Source organism: Phaeodactylum tricornutum, chromosome 7, assembly GCF_000150955.2.
Source record: "Phaeodactylum tricornutum CCAP 1055/1 chromosome 7, whole genome shotgun sequence".
In the NCBI taxonomy this organism is placed as follows: Eukaryota; Bacillariophyta; class Bacillariophyceae; order Surirellales; family Neidiaceae; genus Phaeodactylum; species Phaeodactylum tricornutum.
Genome location: NC_011675.1, coordinates 697,150 through 710,320, shown reverse-complemented (window position 1 = coordinate 710,320; position 13,171 = coordinate 697,150). Strand labels below are relative to the sequence as shown.

At 46.8% G+C, this 13,171-nt stretch overlaps 5 protein-coding genes across 5 annotated transcripts; 2 read left to right on the top strand and 3 right to left on the bottom strand.

Moving 5' to 3' along the window:
* Window positions 1-581: 581 nt before the first annotated feature.
* Window positions 582-2,517, bottom strand: PHATRDRAFT_45610 (predicted protein). Its single transcript, XM_002179660.1, has one exon. It carries the CDS (start codon window positions 2,447-2,449, stop codon window positions 758-760), a length of 1,692 nt encoding a protein of 563 aa, XP_002179696.1. The 5' UTR covers window positions 2,450-2,517; the 3' UTR covers window positions 582-757.
* A 356-nt stretch (window positions 2,518-2,873) lies between these two features.
* Window positions 2,874-4,560, top strand: PHATRDRAFT_45609 (predicted protein). The gene is made up of 3 exons (XM_002179864.1): window positions 2,874-2,984; window positions 3,218-4,182; window positions 4,260-4,560. The coding sequence occupies exons 1-3, from the start codon at window positions 2,936-2,938 to the stop codon at window positions 4,521-4,523; spliced, it is 1,278 nt and encodes a 425-aa protein (XP_002179900.1). The 5' UTR covers window positions 2,874-2,935; the 3' UTR covers window positions 4,524-4,560.
* A 1,965-nt stretch (window positions 4,561-6,525) lies between these two features.
* PHATRDRAFT_45608 (predicted protein) lies at window positions 6,526-7,631 on the bottom strand (the record flags this gene model as incomplete). The annotated part of the gene is made up of 1 exon (XM_002179659.1): window positions 6,526-7,631. One exon carries the CDS (start codon window positions 7,629-7,631, stop codon window positions 6,603-6,605), a length of 1,029 nt encoding a protein of 342 aa, XP_002179695.1. The 3' UTR covers window positions 6,526-6,602.
* A 692-nt stretch (window positions 7,632-8,323) lies between these two features.
* PHATRDRAFT_45607 (predicted protein) lies at window positions 8,324-9,043 on the top strand (the record flags this gene model as incomplete). The annotated part of the gene is made up of 2 exons (XM_002179863.1): window positions 8,324-8,424; window positions 8,456-9,043. 2 exons carry the CDS (start codon window positions 8,324-8,326, stop codon window positions 8,973-8,975), a joined length of 621 nt encoding a protein of 206 aa, XP_002179899.1. The 3' UTR covers window positions 8,976-9,043.
* A 596-nt stretch (window positions 9,044-9,639) lies between these two features.
* Window positions 9,640-10,830, bottom strand: PHATRDRAFT_35346 (predicted protein; the record flags this gene model as incomplete). The annotated part of the gene is made up of 1 exon (XM_002179658.1): window positions 9,640-10,830. One exon carries the CDS (start codon window positions 10,828-10,830, stop codon window positions 9,640-9,642), a length of 1,191 nt encoding a protein of 396 aa, XP_002179694.1.
* Between the last annotated feature and the right edge of the window lie 2,341 nt (window positions 10,831-13,171).

Sequence of the window (13,171 nt, the reverse complement as noted above, 5' to 3'; positions counted from 1 at the left end):
CCGTCCTAATCCAATCTTGGGAAGACTTGTGCAACAGTCTGACCACAAGAGTGTTGACTATATTCGTGGTAAATCTTTTGTCACTTGGAATGGTCTTGTTGATCCAAAGTAACAGGAAACCACTATTGTCATATGCCCTGAAGGTGCCTTAACTGGTCAAAAAACCGAAACTCTCTGACTCAGGCACGGGCCAAGCTGTTCTAAGAAACCCAAGCGCCACGTGAATTGCCAACAAATTGAAGTATACCAAGAGGGTAAGCTTTGACTCTGCATATGTTATCTATTGCCAAATGTCATCAAACTTGGACTCACTGTCAAGTGAAACAGATCCCTTTATCCGATGATGGAATGAAAGTAGAAGTTTTCGCAGAGCCCCGTAGCAAAAGCTGACCTTTCTTTGTGCAGAGAAATTGTACGAATAAGAATTACCTACTTTTCATACTGATCTACTAATTATTCAACAGCTTTTTTGTGCTGTTGAAAAGCGACAGTTCGGCGCTCTTCTCGGAAACCAACGATTTGAGCCATTCCTACTTGTACCGAGATCCCTTTGATGAGCATCTAGAACAGCAGAGATTGTGGACAATCATGGAAAAAGCTGGTAACAGGTATTACACCATCCTATGCTCCGATCTTTTTTTGCGTCCGCAAGTTACCAGTCTTAAAGGTAAAATAGTGTGTTGACAAAGCAGCTACGTAAAATACACCCGGCGAAGCAGCAAGAAATCAGTGTTCGTTCTTCCAAGTCGCAGGTGTCTTACAAATGCATGAAGTCTGGCACACTTTCGATCCCGGCCAAGTAGATCTTTTTGGGTTCGTTCCAAGTTGGGCAAGCACAAAGACTCCGGTCCGCCATTTCGTTGACCCTCACCTTCATGTTCTTGACGGTCGTCGTAAATGAATAGTCGGCCAATACCGGTACCCGGATAGTGGCCTCAGCGTCGACCGCCAACACTAACTTACCCCTATAGTACTCTGCCGTCAGCGACAGAGCGTCCCATTTATCTGGGGAAAACGAAGCGATAATCATCATGTCGGTGATACTCATGGCCTTGGCCGTGACCGGGGGAATTTCAAAGGTTCCAACAAAGGCGTGATCGTGAGTAAACGATCCCTTGCCCATATCTAGGGCGACATCAAAATGATTGGGATTCGAAATCGATGCCAACAGTTCAAAATCCGCGGAAACTTTCATGGAAGCCATACTATCAATGAGCGATTTCCAAGCAACGGAATCGTTGCAAATATTGTACACTGGTGCCTTGGGGTAGTAGCGAATGGCGGCCACCACCAAACCGACGACCAGTGTCGTCAAAAGGATGTACATGACTACGCACATATTGTAGAGTCGTTGCATATGGCGGGGTTGGCGAGACCGGATCGAGTGGCGTGGTGGAGCGAGAACCAACTCTGGCTGTTGTCCGGCCGGTGTATGGAACATGTCACACAACTGTACGTAACCGGTTGCGATAGGATTGTTTTCCTGTCCTTCCACTAGAGGGGTTTCTTCCGTTTCCGGAGACAGCTGATCTTCGTTGGCTTCGTCCGTTACATTGAGAGGCTGTTCGGTATCCACTTGCCCCTGCGTTGGTTCCCGTGCATTGTCACTATCGCCATCAGTTGCTACTGGTTCATTTTCGGTCGATTGTACCATCAAAAGGGGTTCCCCGAGCGCCACCAAATCGTCACCGTCGTAACGACGGTGATCCGTCGTTGCCAAATCAGCCAAATCATCATACGCTCCCTTGACACCGCTCGCTACGCAAAAGCAACTGGACAGACAACAAAAAAGGCAAGAGCCAACTAGAATGACCAGCATCATGGGTAGGAATCCCATCTGGGTAAAGGTAAAGTCGTGCTTGTTAAGCGCTTCGGGAACTTTGCGGTGACAGCGCTCGTTAGAGTAGCAGTCCACCCCCGTGACGCATCCGTAGACGGAACCAATCGCGTGACAGGCATTGTCGTGACCACACCAGTGACAAAGCTTGGAACTAAGCGCACAATCGGAGCAAGTTTCGTGCTGCAAACAGCCCGACGTGTCGGTATTATTCTTGTTGTTGTCATCATTGCCGGAATCACAAGAAGCTCCAAAGGTGCAACCGTGTACACTTCCAATGGCGTGACAGGAATCGTCGTGTGAGCACCAGTGACAACCAACGGCATGGTTGCAATCCACACAGACATCGTTGCCGGCACAGGATGTATACTCCAAGAACTCAATCGTCAACGACTCTTCGTACGAGTAAGGCATCGCGTCATCGAGTACGCGGACTGTGGCGGTGTTGTTATGTTCCGGGAACGAATCTTTCCGCACGGTGGCGACAACGAGTGCCGGTTCGGTTCGGAGGTACGGTACGGTCGCGCGTTCTACTGGGGCATCACCCAACGCGGCTGCAGTCCAACCTAGCCACAACACGACGATTGCAACAACTCTCATACGGACTGACATCTTTTCTTTGATTGACAACGGGATCAAAAAGCTAGAAAGAACCTTTCCAACGCGGACACGAAAGTAAACAATGTTTGTGGGACTTCCACGAAGAGAAACCGCGCGTGGAGTAGTAAGGCATTGTGGTGTTCCTTCGTGAGAAAATCTCTGTGAATGCCGGCACGGAAATCCCAACCGTTCCAAGATTCGGTGTCAATCGTGTCCACAAAACAGGAAACGACATTTTTCAACTAATACGAGCGTGCTGTGTTCCAATTTTAGACTGTCGGAAGATACAATTCGTCTTTGGAGCACAGCGACCAACAAGAATCGCAGAAATGGGAACACACACTCGACAATCGGCCAAGGGCACGAAAGCGAGGAAGAATGCCTGTGAGCCTTGTCCGGACTACTACTGCTCACCGTTCCCATCAAGCTAGATGGACCAGATCATCGTCGCACACATTCCTTTCTTCTCCCGTTAGTATAATTAAAAGCACCATCATCATGTCGCAAGCAGTGAGTGGTCTTGCCGCTTCCATCCGCCGAGCTGTCGGTACGTTCCTTGAATGTAAAGACAACGACAGGGTGTTGCCGATTTTCTCGAGCGTTGATCTGGTCGGTGTCACTTATTGTTGCGCCAGACCGCATCCTCCTTTTGCGTGATTGAGAGATATCACAGTAGGGTAGAATGTTTCTTGTGTGTATGTGATGAATGGAAAGGGTATCCTCACCTCGCAGAATGGACACGTCTTTCTTTATCGTACTCTCCTCTCAATGCCTCCACAGACAACGAAACGTTTGATTTAGCCGGCAAGAATGCTTCCACCATTGAAAATGCCGTACAAGACGCCTTTCGTGAAGCGTTTGCGTTACCGGAGACGATTCGACTCACCTTTGTGACCGGAGCGGGCAAGCTAGCTCGACAGAAATACGACGACGGTGCCGCCAAAGCGATCACTTCGCCTTTACGGGAGCTGGGGTACCAAGAGGATCACGGGGGTGGCGCCGGAACTTTCAAACTCCAACACGATACGGGGAAGAATCTTAAAACAGTGGTGGTATATCCCCACGTTTCCAAAAGTGGCGGTGAGAGTGAGAACACGACTCAAGTAGCCACAGCGGCCCTGTTGGCGGAAGATAGTGCGGAATACAAAATTGCGTATTCGTCCGCCAACGTGTTTCAGCGGATGGTAGAAAGTAAATGTCCGACTTGGTCACAGAAGAAAGGATGTGTTGCGGCAGTTGAAACGGTTAAAAGCATGGTACAAGTGTTAGAAACGAAGCTTTTGACCGGCACGCCCTTGTCGGAGTCTGAGCAAGATTTCTACGATGCTGTATCGATTACCTCACTGGAAGAGAAGCTGACACTCCTTAAAGAGTTGATGCACGCGCAAGTCGATACAGGCAAGATCACGAGTCGAGAAAAGATCGAGCTTCTTGCTCAAGTCAACGATCGTCTCGCAACGCTACGAAAGGATATTGTCGAGGCCGAGAGCGAAGGCAAAGCGAAGCGTGTTGACAACTTGAAAAATGTTCAAACGAAAGCAACCGCGCGAAAAGAAAAACTTGAAAGTATATCACCACAAGCCCCTCCGCTTTTAAAGAATATACTGGAAATCAATAAACTACGAACCGAAATGGCTCCGCTTCTAGAGATGGAGGAAAACGCGAAAGGTAGACTTCTGACATTGAAAGAATCACAGGCTATTGGTCGAAAGGACGAGATTCAAGAAGAGATTGAAGATTTGGAGGTAAGTAACACTTTCCCTGTGGAGAGTGAATGTCTGTTTGTAACGTGAGCTAATATACATTCGTGGTGGTTATACAGCGTTCAAGCCGCGGATGGTTCGAAAGTGATGACGCTTTTGCAACACGAGTGGAAGCAGCCTGCGTTGCGTGGAAAGCTGCAGCAAGGAACAAGAAGCCAACAAAGAAAAAACCGGTAGGTAGCGTAGCTAGTGGAACAGCCTCGGCACCAAAATGGGTTACTCCTGCTCCAAAAAAATCTGCGTGGTCCAAAGCCCCCACAAAAAGCAAACCAGCAGGAGGGGGTGTTTTTGCCGCAATGATGATGGACAGCGATAGCGATTAAATGGAGCCAGAGAACTATAAGCAAAGCTTTAAACGCCACCGTGCTATCCCCCCACTAGCTGGTTAGTTGGATATTGAATGGATGTGATGCCAGCGAAGTGAATCGCCATCGAGTCGTGTAGATGCACGACAGCATCTTTCGCACCATCCGGCTGCCTGGCAGAGAGTTCGCCCGGTCTGAATTGATGGAACAAGAAATGCACACCTGACACAAGTGTCTTTCGTCTCGCAAAAAGGGCCAAACGAAAACCTGCCAGGCGTTTCGCTATTCACCGCATTGATAACGGATACGCCCAATGAAGTGTTTGTATACGTCTCGCCTAAGCAGTCAGGCGTTAGCCACTGGAGCTCCTGGAGGCGTGCTTCTACATCATTGTGGCTTCGCTTCGGGAATAATCGTATTAATGCTGGAGAGCCCCCTGTCGAAGTGTGGGAAGCACGATAAAGCAAGGAATCTTCCATTGGAGTCCATCGTGGACGAGCTTCTATTCGGGGAGGACTTGGCGTTGCCATCGAAAAATCATCAGATGGAGTAGGAGGTGTGAAACTCAACGTCTCCGTTTTCAAATGCGACATTTGCGGCGATGGCACATTTTTTCTTCCATTCGCCGAGTAGGTTGAATCTTGATATGCTTCGGAGGGAGACCGCAGTGATTCTATATCATTCATTCCAGGGGTTGTGGTCGCGATATGTTTCATTCTCGAAGAGGCGACCGGGAATTGCCCATTCCTCGACCTAAAAATGCAGTTATCTAATATACGCGCATGCCCGGGAGAGGATAATATATCTGACAACTCGTTTGTGGGACTCCCAATACTCTCCAGGTATGAATGCTCTTTCAATCCATTTCCATCTAGTCTTGGAAAAGCGATCTTCTCAACTGACTGGGGCTCCGACAGGCGATGGTGGCGAGTGTAAGCGAGAAATGGGAACTCATCCAACGGTAGCCATTCACGTGTACTGCCTCCGAAGCAGAAGCAAAACATGTTTGTATCCTTGCGATATGCTTCCACTTGCCCAAACGACCATTTTTGAATATTCTGCCGAAACACAGGGACGTTTTTGTCGACCAGACAAAGTCCGCAAAGTTTCACAGTTGAAGAAGGAGTACCGCCACCAGTTCTGGCATCAATGCAAAAGAAAGCAGTGAGCAAATACATTTTGTCTACGATCACACGGCTGAAGTGGCGTACCGAATCCATGCATCTTCATAAATCTCGATTGTATTGACCGTAGTCGCGCAGCAGCGATTGCATCTCATCTCCGTTTGTATTTAGCTTTGAAGCTCTTAATGGCATGGACACGCCTCCTCAAATTCGACCACCGTGGACGTGAATCTGTCAACATTCCTCATTAAGTTTCAGCGTGGACATCATGCGACCAGCACCTCTGTGAACGAACCAATGAGTGTACTGGTATTTATATCTTTCGACGGCTCTGTTTATATTAATCACATTTCTGTGTGTTAGTGTGCCACACAGGAACCCATTTACCCTCGAAAATCCCGGAACTGGACCATGAAATAAGCAAGCTTTTGCTTCCTTTCCTATTTTGTCAGATGGCCAGCTTCTTTTGTGCTTCCCATCCTCCGACATCTCATGAGGACTTTTGTAAGAAGACTACAAGAATGCGTAAATGTGCGAATTCACTATGCAATTTCAGTAACGTAAATATATCGAAGTCATATGGTATGAATGAGTGTTGGAACTGGCCATATTACTTTCACTACTTACATCGGAAACTATGTCAACTTCACATCATGCACATGTATAGCATTGACAGTGAGTAGTACATTTTGGCTCCACTGAAGAAGAATGAGTGATGTTTTGTGTTGACTTCTCGAACTCCGGTACGAAATCACTTACATTAACTGTAAGTGACAACGGCCATTTCGACACTGGTGATCGCTTGATATTCAGCGTGGCCAGGGCGACGCCCTCGATTCCGGGAATGGCAAGTTCTCTTGTTTGTTGCTTCATGTCCCATTGGCATTTTTTGCCTTGTGGGGCAAGAACTATTCTTTGTTGTGGAATAGGACAGTGCTGAGGACTCTCAGTGAAGGGCAGCAGCAGAAACTAGCTATTGAGAAGCTGCACAAATGAACCCTTTTGCTCGTGGCTCCCCAAGTTGCTCGCGAGCTCCTCCGTCAGCTTTTTGTTGGTAGCTGGCCAAGCGACTCCAGTCAGCTAAAGGATCCGTATCCAAGTCTTTCAATAGCAGTCTTGTTGCAGCTAAGGTGCTAATCTCTCTCCACGCAAGAGGGTGACGTCGAAGCTGTCGCCATGTGGATACCGTATCGTTGTGACCAGGACTCTCAAGCAGACGCAATGATGCTTGGCTTAGTTGAACACGTGTTGGACCACTTTCGGCTTCGTCTGGAATATAACGTTTGTACAATTTTCGAGCCTGTTCCCACGTCCCGTCAATAACGCATACGTCAAAAGTTTTGTTGTCGTCGTATTCACATTTAAGTGCATCAAATGTTTTGGCTTCGTCAGAGGGAAACAAAACCAAACTGTCACCTTTCATTGCAATTAAAAACTCTTCCATGCTCTCTTGGAACTCTGGCCCAATCCCGCCAACAATGAGTCGAGAGCGTTGTGGAAAAGCGGCCAAGATAAGCTTTGCTGTGTCGACTGCCAAGCAAATTTCTTTGTGATGCATGAGGACAAAAATTCTATTGATGCGACCGGCAAGAGCAACATTTTCTGCTGGCGTTTCCAAAGACGGACACTCCGGACATATACAGTGGGTGCGCTGCAGCCAGCATCGAGGACAGTCATTATTCCGACGAAATGCTCGGAGACGGTCGTCCAAATTTCGGGCCACGCCCAGCGCTTCACGCTCCGGTGGAGGTAGACTGAGTATTTCAACGTCTGGTTCATAGCGAGTCAAGACATGAGATACAGTGGTTTCTACCTGTTTGAGGAATCTTTCGGTATCGCCGTGTTCCAAAACGGGAGACAACCGTACCATCGTCCGACCACCAGAAAGACCCCTGAGTCTTTGGCGGAAGCTCCCGGATTGCCCCGACATCAACCGAGATCGGCTTAACTGAGGGAACGAAAGTGACGATTTCAAGACGATTAGGATCATGAATAGCTTCATGAAATGAAACTCTGAGCGCAAAAATAGCATAGAGTACCTTTATTATGTATGCCATGCGCTGTGCCAATGGTGGAAAGAAACGGCTCATGGCCGGTGAAGAACATACGAAATACGTTTTGTGAACAGCACCCTCCGGAGTTTCAAACTTTTAAAAATAAAATTACCGTTTCATTATTTTGTAGCAAATCAAGACTTTTCCTTTCAATGCATTTTTTGTGTCACATGCTTCGTCCACTCTGCTGGCCAGAAATAATTATTTTGCGACGAAAATTGCAAGATCGCTATGCCGTGTTCATTCGGGCATCCAAAAGTTCATTGAGCTCTACATTATGGCCCTTGTTCATCTCTTCTGTTGCTGTCAACACAGTTGGCGTTCTTGACAGACGTAACCGCGCTTAGCTCCTTCACTTAGAGGCTCTCCACCATCCGACTCTCACATATTCGAACATTACTCTTCGTTAGCCCGTATACCGGATGAGCACTATGCCAACAAACACTCAAAGGCAAAATAGGCTGTTTGCAAAGAAAATGAATGGGGTGGCTATTTGGACCACCTTTTGTCAAACCAGATGCAATAGTGCGACTCCTCCGATAACAGCTGCCGTACGAATACGGCACAGAGGGAAGGGTCTCACAGTCAATAGATTTTTATTGGTAGTACTTTTCGTTCTGACAGAATTTTCATTTTGTTTATGCTGGAACGTTCTGAATACTCCAACAAGCAGGAGACAATTCTTAACAAGCATTCTGGTATCCTCCGGAATAAGGTTCAGTTCCTTGGAAACACAGGCACGTAATCTCCCGGAGTCTGGTAGTATTGATAGGTCAAAAGTGGGGACAGTGGAAGCGCTGATCCCTATTGTTGCGCTTCAACGCAGCTTGCAGAATGTGGAAAGCAAATTAAAGAACACTCAGGGTGAAGTAAATATTGCGAGTACGCTGCGAGAAGTTCCAAAAGACGAGAGAGCCTTTAAAGCTCTATTTGACGCCTATTCCGACCCCGTTTCCTACAAACAGCGCTTTGTCGACCAGAACGCTTTCTTAGTTTACTACACTAAGGGCTTTGATGGCCCTGGACGAGCTTCAATTGAGCAGGACTTACCAACCCGCCAACCACGTCAGTATGGTGCACGCAACGACGCCTGGATTGCATGGGACAATTTCCTTGCTGAGTACAACTTCCATCTACAAAACCAAGCCAGTTACGGCTCGAAAGACTTGCTGGATCCTCTTTCAGAAGTCATTCATGCATTAGATCGGTATTTAACGCAAGTGCCGGCATCACAATTGGAACAAGCTAGCAATGCACTACCAACCCCAACCGATTCCTTGTTTCTTCCATGATTGCTTTGCTGGCTGCCATTTGTATATAGGGTTGAAAGAGCTACTCTGAATGACTTTTTGCTTGAACTCACTGTCAGTCATAGTCATGAAGGGCCAGATACAATAAACGGTAGATATCGATAAGTGATGTACACCATAATTCTGGAAGGACAAAGAACTAGCCCACGCGCGTCAAAACCAATGCTTTACGAGGTGATACAGGAAGACGGACAAGCCGAGGCTGGTTCTGTTTATATTACTGAAAGGTTGAGTTGGTCTTGTAAACGGATTTAATGTAACCTTAGCACATTTGATAGCTCGCCAAGCTCAAATGTTTAGCTGTGAAGTGGACTCTACTGACCTATTCACTGTCAGATACCGACAGAGATTGGGCTGACTTTACCTCCATTTGTTCAAAATTGATAAACATTGGAGGTGTTCCTGTCCGCTCCAATCGGCGTACGCTCCGACACTACTTTATAGAGCTGACTAGATTTTGTGACATTTTGTCGGCTGAGTAACAGTAAAAGGAAACACTATCGGTAATAGACTTTTTTGTTTTTTAAGCGGCAAAAATAGATGAGTAAATATTAGAGGAAGCAGTCAGAACCACTCTGGATAAGACGCATTTCGTGTGTCAATTCTACCCCTTCCACAACCATAGAAATTCCTTTTTCTTCCAGATTTACAGCAGCAGTCGCTCTTTACGCCGAAACGTTATATACTTGGGCTTCACAAATTTGGCATCGGCTTGTTTTCTCATGGTAGGTCTACCATTCTCCATAGCAATGAGCAGATCTTTGCGGAGACAACCGTTTTTGTCATAAAGCTTGATCATAGTAGGATCTCCCATGGTTAGATCGCTGCAAGTACTGGCAGTAACGACACTCACAGCATCAGCGTTTAACAGCATAGAGGGGTCTTCCGTGTCGTCAAGATCTCGTCCCCCCAGCATAATCTCTCCTTGTTTGGTTGGCTTGTTTTCAATCAATAAAACGTGGTCGTCGCTTCGATCATCAGATATGGAGTTACAGTCAACGGTAAAGAGATTTTGATTCCACGGTGTTTTGGTGATCGACGTAGTCAAAAGGGCAGGCATCCGAATTTGGCCACTGAGAGAACTTCGCCGTCGTAAAGGTATCTGGGTGCGTCCGTTCAGCAGTTCCAAGCCCCCATCTTGTACGGAGCATTCTTTCGGTAATGTATAGGTAGACCGTTGCCCGTGATTGCTATCTGGAATAAAATAATGAGTGTTTGTGGACAAAGGAGATTCGCGTGCACACGATGGCGATACCAAATTTGCAGGCGCTTTGTTGGCTTGTCCAGCGAAATCAACTACGAATATAGCCGGGTCCCATTCCCTCGTTTTCGACGATGATGTATCGTTTGACAGCAGCGATCTCCTTCGGCCGCTCCGTCCATTGGGTAAAGAGCGGCTATGGACACTCGGTGAAGGCGTATCCACGTCCAAAGTCTCCACAGTCTGTTTAGTTCGAGAAGAATTATGTTTACTGTTCACCATTGAACAATGCGAACGTGTTTTTGAGACAATTTTCTCGGGACCTGGTTGTATGGAACATATTGATTGGGTACGTTCTGTGGTGCATTTGGAGTCCGTGGATGCAGTCGTCGCGAGGACTGCCAACTCCTTACTCGACGGCGTGCGCTTCGAGGGGGGCTCCTTGGCGCGACCGAATATTCCGGAAGTGCTACCGCGTCTCGAGTACTCCTTTTTCATGGCAGTGCGATTGCTCCGCGTCGAACTTGAGACAATCTGCACACGGTAATCATCTTCCGTCGTGGGTGTCGGCTTGTCCTCTTTATTAGTATCGCTATCGCCAGAAATGAGCAATCTACGCAATCTGAGCGAAAACATATTGTTGTCAGGCAAGACAACGCTATCTGATTCGGAATTCAAGCAGTATTCTCTCCTTTTCAAGACAACAGCGCTCTCGATTTAACCACAATTTCTTTCTCTTCGCTGACGATTGCTGTGGAACGGTTAGACTGTGAGTGGACTCAGACATGGAAGGATTTGGACTGCCTGGATGAGCCGACTCTGCCCCACGTGAGAAAATGGAGTTGTGTCGTTCATTCATTCACAGTCAGACTAGTCGTGGCACGCGCAAAATAAAAGCAGATGCATTTTATCATGAATAAGCCCTTTTCAGTTATCGATATTTATTTTGCCTATGATAAAATGTCAATTAGCAGGGAAGATCGAGTAGCTCTCAATGTGTCGATTATAGTGATTTTCTCTCTGCAATTCCCTACCACTCCACATACGGTTAAGATATTAACCGTCGTGGGTAGCATGGCTTGTACTCGGGACTGTTTTCAATTAATCATCCAATATCTCCATCTTGTAAGTGTTAAGTGTAAGTCTTGGTCGCTTCCCCCGAACGGGAACGCACCACGCTTCACTTCTTTCCATCGGATCGTGCCCGTGTTGTGTATCCTCGGATGGCCTTGTCGGATGGTATCCAATCCCAATCGCAAAACAGACATGATTTCGGCTAACTGGAAATCATTATGAGCGCTAGCATTCGCTAGAGAGGGACTCCCTCGCAAATTTAAGCACACACTACAGGGAAAATCTGGGTCTTGACTGTTGCGTTCTGTTCCCGTAGAAAACTGCAACGATAACCGACCAGAATCGTACTAGAATAGCACAAGATCACTAGTGTAGTTACGAAACAGAGCAAAACACAAATTATACCATTATCTGCATGAGTAGAACAGTCTTAGTCTAACGTACACCTGACAGACGCTTGACGTGGGGTTTTTCTAGTCCCCTCACATTGGAACTATGACAAACATAGGACGATGTGTCCCCTCAAAACCACAACGGGAAAAATAGAGGCACACACACACGACGCTGCATGCAATATGACAAATGCAATGCAATTTGTCCCAACCGGAAAGACGGTCGAGAACGGGAAAGTCGGCAAACCCTTCAATAAGCCAATGTCACCACAAAATTTGCCGTATGAGTTCTTGACGCTTCGGTGCAGGCTGGACCTTCGTAAGAGCATCAGCCAAATTCGTATCCGTAGGTTCATACGCAATCTTGATAACTTTCGCGGCGACACATTCACGAACAAAGTGATATGCAATGGCATTACTCTTCTTCTTCAACATCGATTCTGGAGCTGTAGTATTATAAACCACAGACATATTGTCGCACAAAACTCTAGCAGCACCGTCAATAGGAATACCCATCATACGTAGCTTGTATCGTAGACCTTGAATCATCTCAGTAGCGGTCTTAAGTGCAACAAATTCGCTTCCGAAAGTAGAGGTCTCAACAGAATTCTGGCGCTTAGAAAACCACATAATCGGAGCGCGATTCACGTAAATCAAAACACCTGTACGAGAACGACGAGTAACACGGTCTCCCGCATGGTCAGCATCAACAAAAGTTGTGATCTCAACAGCCTTACCGCGAGCTTGCGGTGCATTTGGAGGAATCGGTTCTTTAACATCACCGTAGAAATCCGTCCAATCCACATTCTCTTTAAATTGGTTATTGATCACAGCATAAGTATCATCGAAAACCAAGCGTGACCGATTGTGAGATTTCAAATAAGCAAAGACATTGAAAACAGCGGTTAAATGTCCCTCACGCGGCATCGCAAGAAACGAAGACAACATTGACACTTCGCACATGATGTCGATTCGACCAAGTTCAACTGCCCAACGCAAAACTCCAATTTGTGATTGGAAATAATTAGCGCGATCAGGATCGAGAATAGTAGAAACATCTAACTCGGGGCGATAACTGGTGGACATTGGAGACGAAGCACGATTGCTTAAGGCTCTTCCGATTTCATGCAAGTCTCGTTCGACATTTTTCACGGCTTGTTTAACGTAATCTGTAGAACTCATTGACCATCGCTCTTTTGTCGGATTATCCGGCAACGAGAATGGCGCAATATTAGCTCCTAGATAATGATCAGGGGGCTTGATTGAGTCCGGCTTCAACTTAAAATGCTTTCCGATAGAATCTAGGATGTTTCTCGGATCTGAACTGATACAAAGAAAGTCGTCAGTATAAATTAGCACATATTCATAATGTTCCGTACCGTCGGCCTTTTGTGCTGGACGAAGCCATACATCTGGATCAGCCAGGCACGAAATAAAGTTAAGTTCCTGCATCGTCGAGGCCAGATGAGCACGCCAAGCGGCACCACTGGACTTTAAACCATACAAAGCTC